The sequence below is a fragment of the Amborella trichopoda genome, chromosome 8 (genome assembly GCF_054954075.1).
Source record: "Amborella trichopoda isolate Santa Cruz 75 chromosome 8, AtrichopodaSantaCruz75HAP2 v2.0, whole genome shotgun sequence".
Lineage (NCBI taxonomy): Eukaryota > Viridiplantae > Streptophyta > Magnoliopsida > Amborellales > Amborellaceae > Amborella > Amborella trichopoda.
Genome location: NC_142343.1, coordinates 191,401 through 217,322, shown reverse-complemented (window position 1 = coordinate 217,322; position 25,922 = coordinate 191,401). Strand labels below are relative to the sequence as shown.

Below are 25,922 nucleotides of genomic sequence, written 5' to 3'. Positions count from 1 at the left end.
TTAATTGAATTGTTTAAGATTGCAACCTTATAAAAACCACACCCATATATGTTATATGAATAATGATCCTATGAGACCCTCCTACACCCATGTGTGTAGGACACCAAATGATCACTATTAAATTTGCCACAGATCTCTAGAAAATTTAGCACATGGTGTGGGACTTGACTTTTCTTGAGATCAGTGCCAAATTTAATGGTGATTGTTTGGGGTTCTACACACATGGGTGTGGAAGGTTCTCACAAAGTCATTTTCCCATAGTTTATATATATATATATATATATATATATATGGGAAAAGTTTATATAAATTTGCAACCTTCAAATGTAGAATTACAGATGCACCTCAAAAATCTATCGGACAGGTTGTTATAATGTTGAAAAACCCTCTATTTGATCATTTCGACATCGAGATATATGAATATATAAAAAAAAAGTTGAGTCCCATAAATAGTACATCTTGTAACACATTATCTAGGCCGTCCATTTTCAAGATTTTCACATGTTTATAGATCTCTTTGATTTTAACTATTTTTTTAGTTTAAAATTTTATGATTAGATATGAAAATAAATTTTAAGATAATCCTAATAATTTTTTACCACAAAATTACATGTTATGATAAATTTTGGAGGTGCGCATTAATTGGATTGTTTAAGGTTGCAACTTTATAGAAACCGCACAATATATATATTATATACATTCTGAACCACTCGAAGAATATTTGATGACTGATATTCTACCTATATTACTATTCATTATTCAGCTATTGTTAGCTTTTTCCATATATATATATAGGAAAAGTTTATATAGAGCCGAGGCTCTAAACAATCAAATTTGAGCTTACCCCAAAAATTTCACTAGAAGAGGTTGTTTTGATGCCCAGATATCTTCAAATCGATCATCTTGACATCAAGATTCATGGACATTTGAAAAAAATGGATTTCAAGTTTTGGAAACAATGTATTTTGAAACACATTTTTGGACCGTCAATTTTTAAGATTTTCAAGTTTTTATAGATCGGTCGATCTACTATATTTTTGAAGCTTTAAACTTTATATATAAATATAAAAATATATTTTAAGGCTATCACAAAGATTTTTAATATTAAAACTATATTTTTCTATTTGAAAGTAGGCTCTAATTTGATTGTTTAGAGCGCGGGTACTATACAAACCGCACCATGTATATATATATATATAAACGAAGTTAATATAAATTTATGCCCGACCCTTAATTGTCGCGCTGGTGATTAGGTCCCAACCGGATTACCAATCGTAATTGCTAGAAGCCGACAACGGTATAAACTTTTCCTTATTTTTTCTTTATTGGTGTGGGTTTGGGCGGGAAACATATGTTGTGACCTTCTAACATTTACTCTCACCGGTCTGGAAATTTGTATTTTCATAATTCAAGTATGATTTTTTTGTAATCTGGCTTTTTGAGTATTTTGAATTTTCATATCGGTAGATGATGATAATACGAGCCGTAATATACTCTTTGTGCATTTCATTTCCTACTAATAGCTTCTAGGAAATTTCTCTACCCTGAACGAATTTGATAACCCTCAATTTTTCTATGGTGGGCCAGGGGGGGGCCTTGAAATTGATGGAACTTGCGTGGCTCCCGTCAAACAGTGTTAGTGTGCAGCAGCGGGTGGTAGGAAGTTACGTGGTCGCCTGCCTTGTCGACATAGGGTTTTAGACTGCTCACTGTGCTACCTCTCTCTCACAAACCCTCCTCTCCCACACGCAAGGATCCATTTGCAAGCCTCAAACGAAATACCTCATCTCCTTTCAGCAAAGATCATATTCTTCAACAAGATTAGGTTTTTTTTTTTGGCTGGTGTTCTTTTATTTAGTTGTTTATCTATCTTCTTCACTAAAGATTCTTCACCAAACAAGGTAGGGTTTCCCTGATACGAACCCCCATGCAAAATGCATTATCTTCTTCGACGAGGCTATGGGTTTTATTCTTGTGATTTTCCTGGGCTGATTCTTTTAATTACCAATGCAAACATTTTTTTTTTCTATGTTTTCCCCATGCCCCATGGAAATTTGTTGCTTGTTGTTTTTTTTTGGCTTACTTTATTTAGTATAGAAGCACAATTTGCTCTGGAGAAAAATGTAGGTATGTTTTATCCTTTTTGTTTATTGCTTTTTGGTTTTTTTGATGTATAGAAGCCATTTTGTGATTTTTACAGTGGGGCTTGTTCATCGTCATGAAATTGCACAATTAGTTTGTTGAATTTTTGTTTTTCTATTTTATCCTTAAAGTAGAAAGATTATACTAAAATGCTTCCTGAGTAAATTTCCCATGATTTTTGAAGCTACGTTTTGAATGCTTGGACATTGGAATATGGATTTTTTTTTTTTTTGAAGAAATATGTATTATTTTCCATTTCTTTTTTGCTGATATGATTTCTGATTATGATCCCATTATAAGCACTTTGACAGTGACGTAGTTATTTTGCTTTGTTGGATATTGATGCCCTGTTTTCAGTTATTTATTTGCTAATGCTTATTTGAAGGGCATAAACTTAGTTATGCAATGCTTTTTTTGTTTTTTTTTTGAGAAGCGGTTTTTAGGTTTTTGGAATCTATCTAAATTCTTGAAATAAATTCATAGGAATGTGAGACATGTGAACCAAACATGGGAAAAAACAATATTGGAAAACTCTTGGACAGGATATAAAAATTATTTTACATATGCAAACTGTTACACATGAACTAAACGAGTCCTTAGTTTCTGATTCTATAGTTATGAGCATACGTTTTAGTTGTGGTTTCTGATTTTTGTGTGTGTTTGGGCTTTTATTATCACACTCCTTTTGCAAGCAATAATTAGCTTTTAATTTGCCGGAAATTTGATTGTATAGAGTAAATATGGTGATTGTTTTCTTAATTTGTGGCTTTTTGTGTTGTTTGTAGATATTGTATGTTTCTCTTTTCTCTGAGTAAATATGGTGATTGCCTTCTTAACTGTGGCTGTTGCATGTTTTCAGTTTGATGTTTCCTCATTAGATGCTTGGCATCACTGTGTGGGTTTCGTTAGGACACTTTGTAGGCGCATGTATGGGTCCTTGTTATATCGCTTTTTGATTTTAGAAGAAATGCATCTCACATTTGTTAAATTTTTGCCTTTGATATTAAAGTCTTGCAGATTTCAAAATTAACAGTTTTTTGAACAGTGATATTTACCAATAAATGAAAAGTAGGCCACCTTGCTGCATGGGTGGCTGCCTAGGCAGCTTGGTCGAGGTGGTGGGGTCGGGGCAGGCATGCCTAAGGCAGGCGCCCGCCTAGTGCCATCCCTATTAAAAAGAAAAAGAAAAGAAATTCAAATCCACCTAGACAAAAATAAGACATGGGATTGCCCTTCTCTCTCTCTCTCTCAGGTCCATGTGCTCTCTCTACATATGAAGAAGAAGAAGAAGAAGATGGACTCCCAAGTGTACGATGTGGGGCCTCTCTTTTTCTCTCACACACACACACGCTCATACACACACAAAGATACACATGGACCCATATGCTCCCTCGTTACATAGAAGAAGAAGAAAAAGAAGAATGTGACCTCCAAGTGTTCGATGCGAGGTCCCTCTCTCTCATAGACTATCTCTCTCTTTCTCTCTCCATATCCTCCAGGTGTTTGAGACCTCTCTCTCACAAATACAGGTCCAAAAGAAAAAAGAAAAAGAAAAAAAGAGGATGATCTTTAGAATTTCATGTGAGACCTCACACACACATGCTTGCGCATGCACATACACACACTAAACAGAACACACACGCATACAAAAAACAACACATGGCCCCCACCCCCTTCGCTTAGGGTCGCCCAGGTATCTGGGCACCAGCCTAGGCGGCCCAGACCCCTGACCGACTAGGCGGCTACATCTGTCTTCTTGAACATTGATATTTACAAATCCTTCTTTCTTTTGTTCTTTGGAGTCTCTGCTATTATTGTCTCCAATTTTCCCATTTGTTTACTAGGATATTTTTGGTGGTCTAGGTGATTAAAGGAAAGGCTGGATGGGACCAGCAGCTTGGATCTAGAAACCGGTGAGCCAGTCACCTGTATGGTTAGGTTGGCCATGGTGGACCAGATGGTCCATTCAACTAGAAACGACTAGTGGACTGGTCGGTCTACCAATCCAGTGCCGAGCCGCCAGGCCCAATGTTTCTATTTGTTTTACTTGTTATATTCTTTATTTTTTTTATCATGTTCAATTCCTTGCTGTTTATTTAGGGACGTTTTTGTCAAATTCAATGAAAGAGAAGAATAGGCTTTTAGAAAATGAAATTTTAAGTATATTCGACCACTTTTTTGATTGTTGATTCATTTGTTAGGAAACAATGTTGCAAGAAATCTTGTAATGATCCTTGAATCTCTTGATTAGTGATTGTTCAATCTCACTTCGGTACCTCTTATGAAGTGGTCCTTTCTAATAGTTTTCTTCCTTTGAAAAATGCCTTTTTTGTGGGTTTTTACTTAATCTTGTGTGAGTCTCTTTACTATGCTTTTTATGTGGTACGTCTCCCTCTAAAATCATTGCCATCTCCTTCAAGCACGACTTTTTTGTTTTTTTCATTTTTCTGTTTTTGCACTTTGAATGATTGAATGAACTATCAAGTTGATATTGTTAGAGATATTTTGATTTAGGGATAAGTGGATGGGCCCTTTACTATTAGGATATTTTTTTTTTAAGCTTACTATTTAAATGTTTATGAGTTTATGGAATTTTTTATGCTAACTTTTCAAAATGGTAAAAGACTCACCATGAAAGAGATTTAAAAATTTAAATATAGTGAAAGATATCATGAATAATAGACTCATGGTTTACTCTTTTACTCGATATTATCTTTTTTTTTGAATTTTTTTTTCTTATTTTCCATGATTTTCTCTATTTTCCCACTTTTTCTTTATTTTCCATATTCTTATTAATTTTCTAATTTATTAAATTGGTGTCACCGCCGAACCAGTCTGATTCAACCCGTCTAACTGGAATGGTGGCTTCACCGGTTTGGTCACTGGTCTAGTCCTGACATTATTCTCTTAAGTATGATGGTACATTTATTAAATAAACATGTTGTTGCATGCTGTGCTTGTACCATGCCAAAAGGATCACAATTCCCTTGTTCTTGTATAATCCAATACTAACTTTTGCAAAGGTTTCTTGTTATTATGTTGATTTAGCTTTATAAGTAGAAACAACTCGTTACATCTTTCCCTTGTGCTACTTTTGTATTTTTTTTTTGTTAATGTATTGGTATACGATCAAGTCTCCAGATCAGTTCAAGTGATGGTGATTGATACGTTAGGTTTATGTGATTTTTCTTTTTAATTTCCTTGCTGTAATAAGAATCAGGGTGAAATGGATTTTAACTATGTGATTCTATTTATTATGGATAATGAGATGTGTTCCACACAATGAAGTTCAGCTACCTTAATTTGCTCTTATTGTTGTAATAACGTTAATATATTACATATACATTGTATTTGTCCTGTTGGTGACTATCCTAGAACTTTGTGTGATTAGAAGGCTTCTTTTTGATGTGGTTGCTTACAACCATTCTAGAACATTTTATCATCCCCCCCCCTTTTTCACCCTATGTGCTTAGAATATTTTTGGGCAGTTTCAGGCTCTTTTTGATACGCACTTCTGCCTCTTCATTCGTCTCTCTCTCTCTCTCTCTCTCTCTCTCTCTCTCTCTCTCGCTCTCTCACACTTTCCTTTTTATCTTCATCGCTCTCCCTTAACTCTCCCTCGTTCTCTCGATGTTGCGGATTTTTCCCATTAAGCCTTCACTCTTTCAGTTCCTGATCACCTCCTGCAGTACGACCTTTGCGACTGTTAAGACTCTAAGGCTGCTAAGAAAACTTTATAAAATCTGAAGTGTTTGTATTATTTATTTTTATTGGGTTTTGTTCAGCTATGTTATAAAGCCTCTCTCTGTTCCCCTTCTCTGTCTCTATTGTTTCATATTATTCTTTCTTCGCATCATCATTGTATATTGAGTACACATGCTGTGGGCTGCATCTTCTGTTCTCTTTTGTAACTTTTATTTTATTATTACAAAGTTAACCTTCTTCTTCTTCTTCAAAAAAACATTTTATCATTTTTGCTGTTGCATATCGTCTTCTGCTTCTCATCTTCGCTTACATAAGGTTCATTGCTAGATGTATGTTTTTCAAATGCATAGAATTGAAACTTGTGCTCTTGAGAGGGTGTTAGCTGCTTTATACCTATTTTTAATCATTGAATGTATTTCATAAAACGTATTAGAAAACCAAAACCAATTCGGTTTTATGTCAGAGGTTAACAATTGGGACTATTTTCCTACCTAGGCAAGTGAGTGAGTAGTTTAGGGCAAAGGAAAATGACCTCCAAATGGTCTTTATTGATCTAAAGAAAGCTTATGATAAAGTACCTCGATATTTAATTTCGTGGGTATTGGAAATGAAAGGGGTTTGCAGATGCTACATGGACTTGGTGAGAAAATATACAAGGGTGCGCTAGGTAGTGTGTGGACAATTAGTGGAGCGATAAGTCGGTTTTCAGTGACAATAGGTCTATTTTAGGGTTCGACACTGAGCCCAACTCACTTTGTCGTAGTTATAGACGACTTAACTAGGCACCTACAAGATGAGGTACAGTGGTGTATATTTTTCGTGTCAACATAGTTTTGATTGATGAGACCCGAAGCAACATCAACACAAAGTTAGAACTTTGGAGGGATGCTCTAGAATCTAAAGATTGTAAACTTAACCAGACTAAGACAGTTTATGGAATGCAAGTTTAGTAATAACAGGAGTAGAGACAAGGAAGTAGTTACGATTGACGGCCAAGAAACACCAAAAAGAGCGCACTTCCATATCTTGAGTCGATAATCTAGGCAAATAGAGAGATTGAGGAAGGTGTCGCACATAGAATTAGAGCTGGGTGGGCAAAGTGGAGATGTGCAACCAAAATTTCATGTGATTGCTGTATACAGATGAAGTTGAAGGGCAAGTTCTATAGGATAGCTGTGAGACCAGCTTTGCTTTATGGGGTGTAATGTTGGGCGGTCAAGAAACAACCTACCCATAGGATGGGCGTGGCTGAGATGAGGATGTTGAGATAGATGAGTGGCAAGACAATTATAAGATGAGAGAAAGTAGAGTTAGTTGGGCTGGCTATTTGTAGCGCTGACTCAGTATAACACCTGTTGGGACGAAGGTGAAATTATATTAATAGCCTTGTAATAATTGCAAAAACTCTTGAGGAGTGAATAAAGGCAACCAACATGAGCCCAATCAATGACATTACGAGAGTCGCCTCGATGATTAAATTGATACACCAGCTGGGTTGAAACCTCGTCACAGCTTCGAGTAAGGCAATAGCCTCCACCCAATCTGAGTCTTCTTGGCCAATGTGGATGGAGAAAGAAGGCAATTACTATTATAATCTTTAAAAACACCTCCTACTCTGTATGGACCTGGGCTGCCTGAAGAACAACCATCGATATTGGCCTTAATGGTGCCTTGGGATGGAGGGATCCAAGTGCCTGATTGAGACGGCTTTTAGATTCTCGAGTTTGTGATTTGGAGCCAGTTATTTTGGAAGTTAGAGATGGAAGCCCAAAAGGTGGTGAGTGTTTTCAACTTTTCCGCACTCCTTCCAAATAGACCATAAGATCGCTTGGATGGAGGCTCTTCACTAGAAGGTCCCTGCCCTGGTAAAACGGGGCCAGATGTGCACAACCAAAAGGGCTTTAATATCAGGGGGAGTGACCCACATGTAATTTAAGTCCCTTGAGTGCTTGCCCCAAACTAATTGTGCAAAGTGACAGTGGATGAAAAGGTGGGAGTGAGACTCCACTTCTTCCTCACACATATGGCACCTGTTGGCAAGGATAAAACCTCTTCTTTGGAGTTGATCTATGGTTAGGTTTCTATGAAAAATAGAAGGGCAAGAAAAAGCTTGACGTCTTGGTCGAGTATTGGTTGGCTAAGCTTTATGATGGATTGTGAGGTTAAGAGGTGGTTGATGGTGAAAGATTTGTGGTAGGAGGCTACATGGAAATTTCCAGAGTGGTGTTTGGTCCAAATGGGTCTATCCACCCCAACTCCTGTGATGAAGACGGTGGATAAGTGTTTGAGGAGCCTAAGGAATAAGTCAAATTCATGGTCTTGTAAGGTCCTTCTAAAGATAGGAGCCCAGATTTGCTGGGTGTTGTTGGATGAAATTAGGTGGAAATTGTGGCATCAAGGTTAGTAGCCAGTGAAAAAAACGTTAGGCCATAAGTTTTGAAGGGCAGTGTCCGCAATCCACAAATTCTTCTAGAACAAGACTTTAGTTTTGAGTTGACTTCGTATCTGATGCACAACATGAAGCTATCCCTACAAGAGTATATATCAGGCCAAATTGTTAAGCGCCATATTTTTGGCTAAGGACATGCCACAAAAAGGAATTATTGGTTGGTGGAAAACCGCCACCACTACTTACCTAGTAAAGCTTTGTTGGTGAGTATGAGATCTTGAATCCCAAGCCTATCAGAACTTTTAGGTTGGTAAACCTTTTCCTAAACGATGCGGGGAATCTTTTTCTTAGAGATGTCATTAAACCAATGAAAGTTCCCCATGAGCTTGTTGAGGATGTTGATAGTGAGAGTAGTCATGATGAAGATAGATATGGCATACATGTGTATGCAAGGGAGAACAAACTTGATAAGGGTGATCCTACCTCCTAGGGAGAGGAATCGTCCTTTCCAAGGGGTTGATCTCCTCTGGAAATTCTCCAATATAGGGTTCAACAAATCTCTCCTAGTATTCCCAACACAAAGCGGGAGACTGAGGTATTTGGTCATAAGAGTATCAATATCACATCCAAGCCCATTTACAAGAAGTTGTAGATGATCTACCTAAACATTGATGCCTAACAATTTGGATTTGGACATGTTGACTTTCAAATGCGAAGCCAATTTGAAACATTTGAGGAAGGTCCAAAGGCTGTCAATCTGATCAGAAGTTGCTTTTAGGAAGATGAGGGTGTCATCTGCGTATTGAAAATCACAGATATGTTTCCCTTTTTTTTTTTGATGAAGTTGACGATTGTATTACTATAAATGAAGGGTATACATAAGTAAATGTCGAAAGTACCCACAGTCCGAGTCTCTCAACCAAAAAATAGGCCACTTAACAGTAGCTCTGTACAAAAAATAAGGGGGCTTATAACAGATGCCCAATTACAAGAAATGGTCCATAGCAAACAAGGAGATGGACCAGCGACATAACGATAGTCGAAGCAAGTTATGAGGGGGCTTCAGCTTGGGCCCTAGCACCGTCCTTAGCTAGTTGGTCTGCCAAGGCATTTGACTTCCTCCAGGTATGCATGCAAGAGACGACTATATCCTTGCAAATATGCGCAATTTCATCAAAAATTGAGGCGAAGTACTAGGGAGGGGGGGCATTTCCAGAATCCCAAGAGATTATGTTCTTGGCATCCCCTTGAAGAACAAATGTGATCCCCATGATTGGTCGAACCTCTATAGGCCCAATAGGAGTGCCATAGACTTTGCAAGCTGAGAGTCTGCGTGGCCTAAGTGCTCTGAGAATGAAGCCAACATATTGCCGCTGTGGCCTTGGAAGACCCCTCCAGCTCCAGCTGAGCTTGGGTTGCTAAGGGAGCATCCGTCGAAATTAAACTTGATGATGCCTTATGGGGGAGGCAACCAGTTGTTAGCTCTTGAGACCTGAGGGGCTTCAAGGTGGAGAATATTTTCCCAGTCACGAAGGAAAGTTGCCACCAAAAGTTTGGCCGAAAGTCTGGCAAAGGCCTTGTGATTGGAAACTTCAAGGGTACCTCTTTGAGAAGAGGTTTCAAAACCTTCATGGGTACCTCTTTGAAAACTCTAGAAATGGACTTGCTGAAGATCTCAGTCATAATAGGAAAGGGGACAATGGGCCCCCTCTATGCAAGCCTCTAGTTGGTGAGTAGTATCCTTTAGGTGATCCATTAGTATGCCCTGAGAAGGAGGTAGAAAAGATGCAAGCTTGGATCCACTAAATGAATTAGTGATGGAACCTCATTTTGGAAAGGATTTGGAGAAGAATCGACCATTCTAGTGAGCATAAGCCCTTTCCCAATCGAGCCTGAAAAGGAGACCAGGTTTCCTAGATTGACGATAGTCATGGATAGCTTCGTGAGCTATGATCAAACTATTTAGAATCTACTTGTTGTGAACAAAACCACTTTTATTATGGGAGACTACTTGATCTAGGACCAGTTTGAGTCTAGAAGCAAACATTTTAGACAAAATCTTGTAAGAGGAATTAAGGAGGCTTAAGGAAGCTTAGTTTTGGTTTCCACAAACCCACCCAAACCAGAACCATTGAATCAAACCAAAACCACCTAGACATTTTACCACTCTGTGCCATGTGCCACGTGCCGCATACATCCATCCCCTACCCTCACGAACCTCTTACCTGACCCAATGACACTATGTGACATGGCACATCTCAACCATCAAGAAGCATTAAGATCTTTTAATTCCTGCCACCTTTCCTTTCCCATTACCTCCCTATATGATCCCTTTTATTATCTCTCATTGATCCCCACCCTTCCCTGACGAGTACATTTAGGAATCCTTCCCCATGTACCACTTCCAAGGCGCCGCATCATTACCCCCATCGATCCCCACAGTCTTAAAAATCACCACAGCTAAACCAGAACCTAGCTACAAGCTCTCCTCAGGAGTCTCAATATTCACCATAAGTCCCTTAATTTTATTTGGCAAAGGTAGAACACATTGAATGCAACATTCCTCACTTTGAAGAGATGCTTCAACAAATGTGTTTCTCCTATGAAGGCCCCATCTTAGACCTCTCCAGGTTCTACAAAAACAATGCCCATTAGGTAAATTCAAAGGGATGAGAGAATTAATTTATTTATCCTCAGACCTTAACCTAGATGACACGATGGCTCTGAGTTGGCCCACATTTCCCTTCCCCCGACCGTTTCCTCTCCTCATAGACGCTACCTAAGTGTCATGGCCCCTCTATTACCACCCCTAATGACGATCCTCATATAGAATATTAAGGGGATTGGGGACTCCCTAAAGAAGTCTACAGTGTGTGCTTTCTCCTCTCAGTTTCAACTTGACATTTTCGCTTTATCTAAGACTAAATCTGCCCAACCTAGTCTTCATATGGTTAGGAACATTTGGGGTTGGCGACCATGTCAATGGCTAGTTTTGGATTCCTTAGGTGCTTCGGGAGGAATGTGGGTCGTTTGGGATCTCACTATCCTTGCTGTCTCTTCTAGTTCCCTAGGTCTTTTTTCCATTACTATTTTCTTCTATAGGATTTTTGATAATTTTCTTTGGAAGTTTACTTTGATCTATGGCCCTAATAGAGCATGCTTTACACTTACTTCTTGGGACGGACTCAATACTATTGCCAATTCCCCCCCAGACCTTGGGTTCTGGTGGCGATTTCAACGTCATCAGATGGAGCCTTCAGTCTAACGGCTGCCATGATATCTCCCATTATATGGCTGACTTCTCTTCAATCTCCCTTAATTTTCTCATAGACATCCCCGTCAATGGTGCCTCCCAATCTATGAGATGAGGATGTTGATATGGATATGTGGCAAGACAAGAAACGATAGAATTCAAAATGAATACATCCAAGGGAACTTAGGGGTGGCTCGAATAAACAATAAGATGAGGAAAGTAGACTTAGTTGGTCTGGCAATGTGCAACGTCAACCTAGAACAACACTGGTTAGGAGGGTGATTTGGTTCAGTGGAAGGCCTTAAGAGGGCAAGGGGAAGGCCCAAAAGGACATGATGGAAGTAGTGAGAAGAGATGTGATGACTTATGGTCTGACTAGGGGTATGGCCCTTGATAGAGTAGAATTGTGGAACGTGACTTTTGTAGATGACTCCAAATAGTTGGGATAAAGCTCAAATGATGATCATGATGGTGATGAATAAATTGATAAAAGTCACATTTATTTTTGTATCCCTAAATACTTCTTGTTCATCATCTTATGCTTGTGAGAGTGGCCTCGTCCCACATATGAATACAATGCGCAAATAAGTAAATAAACAATTAAGGGGAGTGGTTTAATGCGATTATCTTATGATAATGTAATCAAATACACTTTAACATACTATGCTAGGTGCATTTGATGAACCAAAAAATTTCACTATACACTCCTATCACTAGGATGAACAATCTCCCTTAAACAAAAAAAAAAAAGGATTTTGGGAAATCACCTTAGGGAGTGATTTCCTGTAAGAGCTTATAGGTCTTACTGAGGGTATGGTCGTTTGATAGAGCAGAATGGCAGAACAAGATTCATGTAGCCGACCCCAAATAGTTGGGATAAGGCTCTGATGATGATGGTGATGACCTGAAGTAGTGATTTTTTAACTTGATGAACCTAGGCCATCCATTTGATGGGTTGATTAGGTCTAGGCCCTAGAGCAATTCTTTTTATCACTGATTTTTTATGGCCTTATCATCATTGATATACAAATTTGAAAAAGAAAATATTGATTTTGAGTTCGTATCGGCTGAGATCTCAACAATCACAAAATGAATGGTATGGATCCTTCCTCAGAGAAGGACGTATTTTTCCTCATTTCTAGGGCACAAATTCAAAGTTTTCGTTTTTGGGATTGATTATTGAGATGAAGAGAGTGTGTGTGCAAATTTTATGATCACACAATCGTCATAAATATGGTTTTCTAAAATAGCAGTTTCCTTATATCTATACTATCTTATTAAGCAACAGTTAAGGGGTGGACACATGTTGCAAGAATAGAAAGGCATGCTATCATTAAGATAATGTGGGGCAGGTTAGTGAGTTTTGAGGTAGACTATATAGGATATTTTTCCATTTTTAAAACAAATAAAATCCCATCTTTTAGGATAGACAAAGATGTCATAGAAGAGAGACTTGGATAGAATTTTCAAAAAAAATATAGAAGTATTTTTTTTCTTTTTTGAAGTGTATGGAGGTATATCTTTCTAGATTTTTTGAAAGAGAGAGAATAAAAATCTAAAAAAAACCCTTGGCTATTAGAATCCTAAGGAAATCCCAACTTTAAGGAATCTAGATAATCGTCATGTTATAAAAATTCTCTAATATTTATAAAAAATCTCTAATACTAAAAACAATATAACTAAATATAAAGATCTTCTTAAAAGTAGACAAGTAAAGAATCTCTCTTTCTCTTTCTCGCCTATCCAAATCTCCTAATCCTAGTTCAAATGCCAAACCTATTCCTAATCTTTTAAACCAGGGGAAGTCTTTTCATAATATTTTAAATTGTAGGTGAAATCTCTATCATATGTTCTCTCACAAGTCACAACACCCTCTACCTCTGTTTCCTACTTCCCTTCAAAACTATTCATAATCTTTTAAACCAGGGAAGTCTTTTCATAATATTTTAAATTGTTGGTGAAACCTTTATCATATGTTCTCCAACAAGTCATAACACCCTCTACCTCTCTTTCCTACTTCCCCTAATGTCATCTTCTATGACGTTTCGTAGTATTTCTCTTTTTCATTTATTCAAAAAATATTTGCTCTTTTACACATTTGCTTCTTCGTCACTCTTCACCAACCATGCAAATGAAGGTATGCCTCAGTTGTTTTATTTATTTACTAGTTCAGCTTAAATGCAATACATTAATATTATCTACTACTCCTGTTAAATTTTCATTCCTTTATGTATGATACTCTTTTTTTTTAATGAATAATTGTGATAGGTGTCTCATGGGTTATCAATATTTTTAATTTCACGTTGGTAATGTTGATTGAAGTGCGTAAGAGGTCTAATATTTCTACTTTTTTTTTAACTATTTTGTCCATTAAATTTTATACTTTATGGATAATTATCATTGTTATTTACTGAAACTTGTAATTTGTTGACCATTAATATTGAGATGTTGATTATTGTATGAAATGTATATTGAACTCCACTCTTATGTTGCAATGTAGATTGAAGTCCTTCAGTTAATCTAACTTGGATGGTAGCATATATCCTTTTTTTTTTCATTTATATAATTTTTTCTAGCCGGCCCCAGATAGTTGGGAAAAAGCTTTGATGATGATGATATAATTTTTTGTTTTTGTTTCAAGTCTTTTAATGTATTTTTCTTATGTGTAAATGAAATCTTGAGGTAGAGGTGGATGTTTGTTTAAGGATGGAGTTATGCACAATTTGGTTGTAATTTAACATTTAAGGTTGGCCAACGTGTGCACTTTTATATTTTTATTTAAATTTTTCCTATATATTTTTGCTGTGCAATATTTCATATGTTGTATTTTTGAATTTTCAAATTCTTGACTCTCTTTTGTTGGATAATCAAGATGATCAATAAAAAAATACCATGTATTTTCCCCTTTTTAATACATAATATTAGAGTAGGACTTATGCTTTAGAAAAAAGAGAAAAAAAACAAAACAATAAGAACATCACTCTCTCGAGCTCTCCATCCTTTTCTCTTCTGCTCTTATCCGCCCTTACTTCTGCCAATCCCCTCTCTGTCAACCTTATCTCTCTGATTACCCCTCGTCATCTACCTCCGTCTTATGTCTCTCCATACCGTCCACCCCCCCCACCCCCCTCCCTTCTCGCTCTCAATACAGCAGCTAGGTTAGTAAGGATGGGAGTTCTGAAGACCTCATGCACTACAGCAACAAATTCAGCATTCTTTCCTCTGAAATACCTTCGCCATCAAAAGCTCAATTCTTTCCTCTATTCTCTTCCTGTCTCACACTCCTACCCTCTTTTCTCCTTCTCTTTCTTTAGAACTCATTTCTTTTTCTTTCTTGGTTGCTCTTCTGTTCTTCTACTACTCTTTCTTATCTATCATACACTTTTCTTTTCTCCTGAGCCTTCTCACCATGGGGCTCTTTTTCTCAATGTAGCTCTACATTTTTAATGACCCTCTCTCTCTTCCGTCCATCACCACTCTCTTCTAAGGTACCTTCTCACCTCGGACCCCAGCCCGTTTCTTGCAACGATGCCAGAAAGCTTTGAAGACTCGCTGTCTACTTAGAAGACCCTCCGGCAGATTCTGGAGTCTTTTTAATTTTTTTGCAGTTTCGTTTTCGCCATTTTTGTAGCAATTCTAATTTCTTTAGATTAGTCTCGCTCCTCCCTCCTCCTCCCTTATTTCTCTGTTGTCTTTTGTATTCCGAGCACCCAGTTTTTGGGATGCTGTTATTAGTTTTTCTTTTATGTACATCTTTATTTTATACATGTAATGTTAACCTTCCTCCAAAAATAAACAAGTTGTCAAAATGTTTTTTTATAAAATATGGATATTAATTATTTTTGTATTCTTTAAATATTTTGTTCTTACATTTTTAATTACTTTTTCAATGTGGAACACACATATATCCACTATTACAATGAAATTGTGACTTGAAATCACTCCCAATAAATAAATTACTAAATAGTTAAGTAAATGCATAAAATAAACAAATGTGTGCCTTTGTGCTGGTGTTTATGCACGCGCGTGTGTATGTATGAGAGAGAGAGAGAGAGATTGCATGCGTGCGGTGATGAAGATTTAGAGAGAGAGAGAGAGATTGCATGTGTGCGGTGCTGAAGATTGCTTCCATTGTACTTATTTTTTTGTACATTATTTGGTGGAACTTATTTGCTTTATTAAACTTTGATGAGTAGACTTTTCAACGTCCAGCTGGCCAATGTCTTCTGTGACGGACTATCATCTCCTTTTGGGAAGTTCTACCACGCAGCTGTCATTGCATACAGTTGCCAATAAAACTAAGAGGAGGTTAGTTCAATTATATTTTGGTAATTTCAATGCTATATATTATTTGTTTGTTTGTTTATTTATTTATGATGATCTCTTGATTCATGCTTGCTCTTTTCATTAGTTGATGTGTTTGAGATCTTTTGGATTATGTCTTGTGCTTTTGATCTAGTGGTTATGATTTATTTTCTTATAGTATCGACTTTCAACAGAAAAAAACAATTGTAATTGATTTTTGTGTTTATCTTGCCCATTGTTCGAATTTGGGATTCAAAAAACATGGGGTAGTTTTCTTTGATAGGTATCATAAAATGTTTATGGTGAAGTACTCAAAAGTGTTGAAATTGAGGCTTATGTTTATTGCATTTTTCAACCGCTTGGCATTATCCAGTTCATTGTATTTATGTATTGGATGCCTGTGTTAATTGAGGTATCAAAGTGGAGTTCCGTTTAGAATAGTATAATAGGATTTGCATGATTACAAGAATTGGCAGCTCACAAGTCAAGTGCTCAATAAGTTACACAATGTTGGGGTTTTCTGGCCTAAAGCCCATGTGGGCATGTAAATAAGATTCATAGTGGATTGTAGACTTAAGTGGGAGTGTGTGCGTTGGTTGACTGACCTAGGGTTAGGCATTTTATAGCCCTGGTCATGTCCAAAATCCTTTCTCCTGAGCATATGGCACTATTGTAGAGGGTTTTTAGGTCATATGTGGTTGAGGCCAGAGAGATTCCTAAGGATGGTTTGTAGGCCAAGCGAGCTTCGTGGTCTCCTATGTGAGGATTTAGGCCTGTGAGAGTAAGGCCTAAATGGTCAACAAGCTTTCTCATGGCATGTATGTCATGTTCACGTAACAGTCGTATATTGGGAAGCAACCTTATAAAGGGTACATGTACATGTGCATAGAGAGTCCCCCTTACACTAACGATATGTGCGTATGACTTGCTCGTAAGCGGGGATCTGTAATCCATATTCCGGACCATGGTTTCACTATATATTGGCCAGCTTTGACGAGTCAATCATGAGTCCCTACATGAGATTGTGGGTCATGGGTCTCGTTGGGTTGGTGTGAGAAGATAGTTATGGATCATGATTACTAGGTCAACTGGAGTGCCCTGACAATCACTTTTCTTGACTCATTGGTACCAATCCACTTTTTAGAAACTTTGATTTCAACTTAATAAATGTTTATGTGAATCTTAGAATTTTTGAGAAATTTTAAAATATCTTTCAGCAGTAAAAACCCTTAAAGGGCATTTAGATAATTTCTGGGTTTGTGGATCGGCTAGTAGGAACACATGTGGTGCCCCTGGATCCATCCACACACGTGTACGGCACCCACATGTGTGACATGAGGAGCCCATACAGGTCCACACGTCACATATAAAGTGGGACCCCCCTCCGCCCTCTCTCTTTCTCGAAATTATTTTTTAAAGAAAAGAGTTTGTTTCTGGTTGGAAAGCTTAAGGAAATCTTTGAAAAAGATTGTCAGTGTTTTGTGGGAGCAAATTTTTTTTTTTTTGAAAATATTCTTCGAATCTTTGACCAAACATTTTGACTTTGAATTTCTACAATCTTTGTGAGAAAAAAGGGAATTATTGGAATATATTTTTTGATTGGGCTTATCCTAGGGTGACTAGAAGTGGATGTGAGTCAGAGATTTAGGGGATAAGGTTTCTAGATTCCTCCCTAAACTATGATGGCTGATTTTGGAAGGGATAGCTCATATTTGTTTCTCTCTCAAATGAGTCATAATTGGATAAAGCATACCTAGACCCACCCCCTTTAAGGCTATACACAAGGGGACCTCTCCCATTCTCTACACAAGTTTCGAGCCTCTCTTTCTCCCTCTCTCCTCCACGCTACCCCATTCTCTGTATCTGTCTCTGTCTCTGTCTCTCGCTTTCTCTCCTCTCTAGTCCATAAGGGGTGGCGCAGACCACTCTCTAGGTAGCTAGGGGTTAGAAAGAGGGGTATGCCTAAACATAATTTGACCAAGGGATGTGCCATGCCTTAGAAAGGTCCCAGAGGGGTAAAAAAACCGAAATTCTTGTTTTTGCTCTCAAACCCTAGATCTGAAAGGTATTGCCTAAGGAAGCTTTTCGACGTAGAGAATTCAGTAGGGCCAATAGTATTAGAGTGATATCAGTTTGATAATCAGGTGTGGGATGTACCAAGTCCTAAGGGGGTGACTTAGGCAAAGTCAAGTATGTCTCCCCGGCTGTTCTAAGTTTGTTTTCAGTCATTTTTGCTCATGTTTAGTTCAATTTCAGGAAAATTATAGATGTGCTAGAATTCATAGTTTAAGTTTGTATTTAGCTAACTTTGCCATGCCTAGAGCATTCCTTGTAAGTGAAGCACTGTTGCGGCTGGCCATGTGCAACGTAGACCTAATATAGCACCGATTTGGTGGGGCGACTTAGTTCAAGTGGAAAGCGCTAAAAGGGCAAGGGGAGGCCCAAAAGGACACAAATGGAAGTAGCAAGAAGAGATATGGTGGCTTATGATTTGATTGAAGATATGCTTTGATAGAGCACATTGGCGGAATAGAATTCGTGTAGCCGACCCTAAATAGTTGGGATAAGGCTTGAATGATGATATTGATCAAGTCTGTATTTAGCTCCTGGATTGAGTCATTTATTATTTGGCAGTAAAAGGGAAGATCCTGAGTTGTATTTAGGTTTTTATTTCTTATTATTGCAACATTTTGTTGCACATGTAAATGGAATTCAGATGCATTAAAAAAAGAAAAGAGAAATTTTTATGATTTTACTACTTGGAATTCCACATAGTCACTACTTTCACATAGAACCAAAAAATGGGGTCTATAAATTCCCACAACAAAAATGGTGGGTCAGGATGCTCATTAGGTCGCTAAAGAAACAAAAAGGATGATTTGTGTACTCCCATAGTGACAAAGAGGTGGCAATAAACTCCTCATGGTGTGCATTAGTCTTGCTACCACTTGTGGTTGCCCTGTAGCACCCTCTTCTGTGAGGCACTTAGCAATCTGGTTGGCCACCCACCAAGGCCCTACTATCTCTCAACTCCAATATGCTGATGACTTGGTGTTTTGCATGGTTTATCCCCAAGTGGTTTGATAGACTGTGGCTATTCTTTTGTTGCGTTGAGATTTCCTCGGTTAAGGGTAACTATGCAAAAAAGCAAGTTGATGGGCATTGGTTTGACGTTTACATCATTTTATAACTTGCTAAAAGAATTGGTTGTGGATCGAACTCCTTGCCAAGCAAGTATCTTGAGCTTACATTGTGCATTAGGAGGTGTGCATTTGTTCGTCATCATCATGCAACTGTAGCCTTCTATTTCAATTGTTTATAAGTACAATCATTTTATAACATACGGTAGAATTTTATGTTATTATATTTAATCATCTTTAATAAATTTTCAAAAGTAGTGGGAATCAATGTTGTTCCATAGATGATAATTCGTTCCCTTGATTTTCTACTACTTTGTATGGAGTTGTAAAAATGCCATGGAGAATAAATTTGTAAAATTATTTCCAATAAGAAAGGCTATATAAAATTATTTTACCTCAGGGCGCCTGAGGTTCTAGGTGCCCACCTAATGTTTTCCAAATATTGCTTGGTGTTTTTCCGACCTCAACAAGATATTACCTTACATGCTCTCTGTGGTTGTGCCCTATGTATAGGGCTAAAGGGACTTAGACTTGATGCAGGCCTAAATCACTCAACTCAGGTGAGTCAATGGGCTCCACAAAATGCTACGTTGGTCCTACATGGACCACACTCCCACTGGAGGACAATATCAATATGGTCATAGTTTTTATATGCTCTCAAGGCCTTTGAGGGCCACAAATCCCAACATCTCCCACTGGCCTTTGAACGCCTTACAATCTCTCACCCCCATTACATTCTTAGGCCCAAGCCCGTTACAAGGAACATATTTGGGGAGCACATTCGCCACCAATTCTTAAATTACAGGATCCACTAACGTTGCCTTTGTGAAAGAGATTGGTGCCTCAATCTCGCTTGCTTGGATCTCGTCCTGAATGTGGTAGCCATCCACCTTGATGTGCTTGGACTGTTAATGAAACTGTGACTCCTTAGTCACATAGATTGCAGACTGGTGGTTCTAGAAAGTCCTTATGTACTCGCATCGCATTGGGTCAAATCTGAGCTAATTTAGGAATTTTTTCAACCACACTGCTTCTTTTGCAGCTAAATAACAGGTCACATCTTCGGATTCCATGGTGGACTGCTACAATATCCTGTTTCTTTGAATACCAAAGAACAGCTGCTCCACCAAGAATGAACAAGTACTTCAACAGGGATTTTGTCATCTCGGTATCCGTAGCTAAATACCGCTAGATCTTGAATATCCGAGCCACAAAAACAGTTGGATATGCAAATGCCCCCACTCAATCAAAAAATCCGCATTGAAACGGTAATAGCATTGAAAACATGGACTCTCTCTCTCTCAATACCATCATGGTCATGCCACGTGCTTGTTTAACAAACCTCACACAATATCATTCTTACCTGGGTTTGCAGACCTTTTTGTGAACCACAAAATTTCAATTGCACTTGCCTCTTGCTTGTATTCTTCTATGAACCAAGGGATCTAATCCACATAACATGTGTCAAGGAAACCAAGCAGATTTGGCCACCTTAGCCATTCCATATGGTTCACAATCTAGTTAGTCGATGATTTCAATTACAATCTTTCTGATGAAGGCGGGAACTAAATCATTGAAAAACGTGAGTTGAGATGTATATGTGCCTAATATCATATATATGAGCAACATTGATATGCTTACTAGCGATGCCCTTTAAAAATTTTCAAGGCTGTGTTTTTCCCTTTCAGCAAAAGTTTTGACTTTGGTGTTTATTTTAAAAGGAAATTGTGGAAGAGGGCCCACTGGGGCACAATTTTTACAAAACTTAATCGAATTTTTTTTTTTTTACAAAACTTAATCGAGCATGCAAGATTATCAGATATTTCAGAATCACAGTTTTATTAATCTATCTTGTCTCAACATTATCTGTGACTCTCAGTTTATGTAATTCGCTTTTCATATTTCTTGAAAAACAACACAACACTCACAAAGATGACAAGGTTGTTTCTGATATTCCTTTTTTTTTATGTGTTTTATTGTTCTGAGAAACCTACTGAATGGAAGCGTTGCATGGATGGAATTATATAGAAAAAAGAAAAGGAAAAAATGTCTCGTGTTTTCCTTTTTGACTGAAAAAGTTTCACTTTTGGAAAGAGAGGGGCCAGTGGTTTTGGAGGACTCACTAGCAGAAAAAACTTCTTAACAGACTATTTGGCTCCATAACTTCTTTTGTGTCCCTGTTATCAAATTCTCTTTGCTTTTCCTTAGACAAATCTCCTAGGCCTTATAAACAACCGGCAATCTCCTTATAAGCCCGAAAGCCCAAACCAAAGAACCATATGGATTGTTGTGCAAGGCTTCCTTTTGCTTAGCTTCTCTCAATCCATTATTTTGTGAAAAGATAGATGTGCCCTGAATGGATAGTCCTTTTAAAAAGTAGAAGTGTGTAGCAAAAGATGACATTGACATCTATTGGGGTCCTGTTATTTCTTGATGTCGTTCGAAACATATTTATATTGCCCGTGTTATGCATTATTTGGCATTGATTTCCTCGGCTCATATGTTCCTATTGGTTTATGTCACAACACTTCACTTCTAAGTTACCGGCCTATTTTTATCTAAGCTATGTTATTTAAGTCTAGCAGTTGTTTTTGTTAATGGTTTTCAATCTGGAAATGCAGAACTTGTTTTGATGACATGATATAAAAGGTGCTTTAAGGATGTTATCATATGGCCCTCTAACCAGATAGAATTGCTTCTTAAAAATTGTTTAAATGAAGTGTTTTGGTATTGTAACATCGAAGACCCTAGTATTCTAATAATAAAAGCATGGAGAACAACAGTTTAGGCCTATGTTCATCTTTTGTAGGATTGCACCGCCATGCGTTTTTATTTTATTTTTTTACTTATATATTTTTATTTATAGTTCTTGCCAGATTGACAATTACATGTTATTAGAGTTAATTGTTAAAACTTAAAATGTATGATTTTTCTAGGCATCCGATGCAGAAGGCTGTCCCAGCATTTATTATTTTTCTTGATTTCTTCTTTCTTTAGAAGTGTTCAGTCATAAAGTTAGTGTAGGATTACAGATAGACCTAATGCCAAATGAAAAAAATCTCTTGTGCCTTAATATTGACCATATGTTTTGGCTCTTAGGATTCCGAAAAGATGGATATCTCCAAGAGCTGCGGTTGTTCACAATTTTCATCTTCCGATGCGCAGTCTCGAAGTCAAGAATAGGTTTGTGAAATCCTATGTTAAGTATCTGAAGAAATCTATCCATGCTGTATACACTTACCCTTTTTTTTTTACCAAGTATTGCTGGTTTTGAAATTGAGAGTGGCTCTATATTTTGTAAGTACCACTGAACTTTAACCCCTCTGGCCTAGACAACCTCCTCATGCCACCCGCTCTCTCTCTCTCTCTCTCTCTTATATATATATATATGTTATGTTAGGGTGCTCACACTATGGAGTAATTTATCATTGTACTCAACAATTTTGGATACCTCTATAAGCTTGTTTTGTACATGAAGAATTTTTTTAATAAGGGTATTTTTGGTCATTAGGAGGGTGTGACGTCATCCACATGGGGTGCGACATCACCCACATAGAATATTAAATGCCACTAGTGTGCTCCACGTGGGTGATGTTACACCCCATGTGGATAACATTACACCCTCTTATGACAAAAAATACCCCTATTAAAAAATTCTCTATGTACAAAACAAGGGTATAGAAGTGTCCAAAATTGTTGAGTACAGTGATAAGTTACTCCATAGTGTGTGAGCACCCTAGCATATATATATATATATATATATATATATATATATATATATATATAATGTGTGTGTAGATTATTCTAGGCTACACCATTCTAATGTTATTCTAGGCTACACCACTCTAATGGTGAAGTTCAAATTTTCTACTCCTGCATGTAAACTACCCTTATAAGTTCATAAATAACTTTTGATTATAAATTATTAGTATATTTGAAGAAGGATACTTTAGTCATTTGCACTCCCTCCAACATTCAACATCCAATTAAAAAGGTTTCTTTTGACTTTTTGAAACATGTTTGCATTTTTAGAGGCAATTTAAGATCTATAGATGCTGTTAGCGTGCGGGCTTGCCCGCGTGCTAACTTCTAATCACCACCGTCCCACTTTGTTGGATGGTGATGATTGAAAGATAGTCTTAATCACCACCTTGGACGGTGGTGATTGGAAGTTGGCATGCAGGTAAGCCCGCATATAAACTTTTTCCTTACAAATATGCTCTTTCTTGAAATTTTCAAACATGTTATTGCTGTTGTAGTTTTGAAATTTGTAAGGTATTTTTGTGGCAAAAATTTTCAGAGTAGCTTCCCCATTAGAGTAGTGTAGCCTAAAATATATTTGTGGGATTGGTGTTTGGAGCAATATAAAAGAGAGCCATTTGCTTACATGCTTCCCATTTGGTGATCTTTGTTAATGTCCTCCAATTGCAAATTACTTGTTTGCACAATATGGCTGGTGTGCTAAGTTATAATTGAAGCATGTTTATTGCATTGCTCTATTGGGGCTTATCTCCTGCATTTATATATGTTGGCCAACTGAAATAATTGGCTCAATTGTGTAGCTTTGCTTTTGCACATTGATGAATAGTTAAAAAGACTATGAAGCCGATGAGTATTTGCAATGATTGGTGGGTGCATTATTCATCCAAAAATTTAGACATTTGCAAAGTTCAATGGGAAGTTATTTCATATAGGGGTAGGGGCAACGCTTCTATACATCGGTGATATATTGTAAGCAGTTGAATAACATTATCTCATTGCTGTCTAATCTACTTTCTAAAATTCTACAGTTTTTAGGAAGCATAGGCCTTTCTCCTACTATACTGTGTTAGTTATATTCGGAATGGGGATCAATTTCTGTGATTTTTATAGATGGTAAAACCTAGAATTAGAGGCATTGGTATTCACACTCTAATTCTTTACCAGTTTTCTGTCTCTCTCTCTATTTCAGAATGTTTTGGCGAGTTTTGCATGAAAAGATAAATAATTGGCATGAATAAATATCTTTTTCTAGCTTTGGCATAAACAAAACAACATCCCAGTTTGTTTCATGCAGGACACCTGTAGATGAAATCAAGAAGCTTCGATTGATCACAGCAATCAAAACACCCTATTTACCGGATGGGAGATTCGACCTCGAGGCTTATGATGCCCTGATTCACTTGCAAATACTGAATGGTGTTGAAGGTGTTGTAGTGGGAGGTACCACTGGTGAGGGGCAGCTCATGAGTTGGGATGAACACATCATGCTTATAGGGCACACTGTGAACTGCTTTGGAAGCTCCATAAAAGTGATTGGAAACACAGGCAGTAATTCAACTCGTGAAGCCATTCATGCAACTGAACAAGGCTTTGCGGTCGGAATGCATGCCTCCCTTCAAATCAACCCTTATTATGGGAAGACGTCTCAAAATGGGCTAATCTCCCATTTCCAAAGTGTTCTTTCTATGGGCCCAACCATCATTTATAATGTGCCCTCGAGAACAGGCCAAGATATCCCTCCCTCAGTTATAAAGAGACTCTCCGAGAGTAGTTATTTTGCGGGTGTTAAAGAGTGTGTAGGTGATGCAAGAATCAAAGAATATGTGGATAGAGGCCTTGTGATATGGAGTGGCAATGATGATGAGTGCCATGACTCGAGGTGGGACTATGGGGCTCATGGGGTTATATCAGTGGCTAGCAACTTGGTGCCTAACTTAATGCATGAGCTGATTTTCCGAGTAAAGAATGAGTTGCTTAATACTAAGCTTTTGCCATTGATAAAATGGTTGTTTTGTGAGCCTAACCCTATTGGGCTCAATACAGCCTTAGCACAACTTGGGGTGGTGAGGCCTGTATTTAGGCTCCCTTATGTTCCCCTTCCAATTGAGAAGAGGAGGGAGTTTGTAGATATAGTGACAGACTTGGGAAGGCACCATTTTGTGGGAGATAAAGATGTTAGGGTTTTGGACGATGATGATTTCATATTATTAGGTCGATATTAGGGTTTTGTTGTGGTTTTTGAGACAATGCAAAGGTGCAGCAGCTTGAATTGGCGTTGTCAGTTTCGTAAGGTTAGGATGAATCATCAAATTTTAAAGTGTAAACATTTTGGAAAAGTTCTTGGAACCCATTATTTATTTTGCTTGCACTTTTTTGGGTAATTTTTATTCGGTCAGTTTCTGGTTGCCCACTGTAAGATATCTTTTCTTTTATTACTTTTCTAATTGCGTTGGATTTTAAACCACACCCACAGCCTCACAGCGAATGTCTTCCAATTTAGTTGTTGGTTTCAATTTTTAAATATATGATGATTCGATAATTTTAGATCAAAAAGTTCCTCTCAACTACTATGCTTTATGTGGTGATGCTAGACGGTAGTCTTTTTCCGTGAATTAATCTGCAACTTTTCTCGTCAATAAGTTGCCCTCAACTATGCTTTTGGAGATTAATCCACCCAAAATAGTACGTGGCATGACAAGACACGCATTACAATGCTACTCATGTTTTCTACATCAAATGTGATTATAGATAATTTATGGGAGTTTTGGATGGTCTTTTATATTAGGGGAAATATCGTGGGCGAATTCTGTGGCAATGTAATGCGACAATTCCATGTTAGTTACCTCGCATTATAAAATGAAAATTCTTTTTATTCAGATGATTTCAACTATCTGTTGAATTAACAGTAGGTCCAACAATAGGTTCTATATGTTGATCAAGCTATCTTGTCAGGTTTGGCAGGCCAGTAGAAAGCAAGCAGCTTAACAATAGAAATTTTAAAGGCAAGCAATCCCAAAACAGAATTTTTAAAAGCAAAAGCCTTAGTATGGCCGGTGGAAGTTTCTGACAGCAATGGTCGCTGGTATTACCCTTGGTACAACCATGGAATTTCGAACGCCTCTTGGAATTTTTGGCGATTACTGATTCAATCGCATGACAATAATATCCAGAATCAAATTAGAAGAAGGTGGCGGGAAATTAATTAAAGCTTGCATGCTCAAATCAA

At 37.6% G+C, this 25,922-nt stretch overlaps 1 protein-coding gene across 19 annotated transcripts; it reads left to right on the top strand.

Moving 5' to 3' along the window:
• Nucleotides 1-1,633: 1,633 nt before the first annotated feature.
• LOC18437975 (4-hydroxy-tetrahydrodipicolinate synthase, chloroplastic) lies at nt 1,634-25,077 on the top strand. Of its 19 annotated transcripts, none has more exons than XM_088873011.1 (6): nt 1,634-1,825; nt 3,002-3,069; nt 4,006-4,055; nt 15,702-15,797; nt 22,034-22,117; nt 23,991-25,077. In XM_088873011.1, the coding sequence occupies exons 4-6, from the start codon at nt 15,709-15,711 to the stop codon at nt 24,916-24,918; spliced, it is 1,101 nt and encodes a 366-aa protein (XP_088729137.1). In that variant the 5' UTR covers nt 1,634-1,825; nt 3,002-3,069; nt 4,006-4,055; nt 15,702-15,708; the 3' UTR covers nt 24,919-25,077. The 19 variants fall into 19 exon arrangements, with proteins under 19 accessions (XP_088729137.1, XP_020525080.1, XP_088729132.1 ...); XM_020669421.2 differs by having other exon boundaries at nt 15,686-15,797; XM_088873006.1 differs by having other exon boundaries at nt 4,006-4,133; nt 15,686-15,797.
• The last annotated feature ends 845 nt before the right edge of the window (nt 25,078-25,922 follow it).

Coding starts and splice junctions, on each gene's coding strand:
- LOC18437975 (XM_020669419.2), top strand. CDS start 13,515: ATGTCATCTTCTATGACGTTTCGTAGTATTTCTCTTTTTCATTTATTC. Junction 13,627..15,685: donor CACCAACCATGCAAATGAAG/GTATGCCTCAGT, acceptor TTTGATGAGTAG/ACTTTTCAACGTCCAGCTGG. Junction 15,798..22,033: donor GCCAATAAAACTAAGAGGAG/GTTAGTTCAATT, acceptor TTTGGCTCTTAG/GATTCCGAAAAGATGGATAT.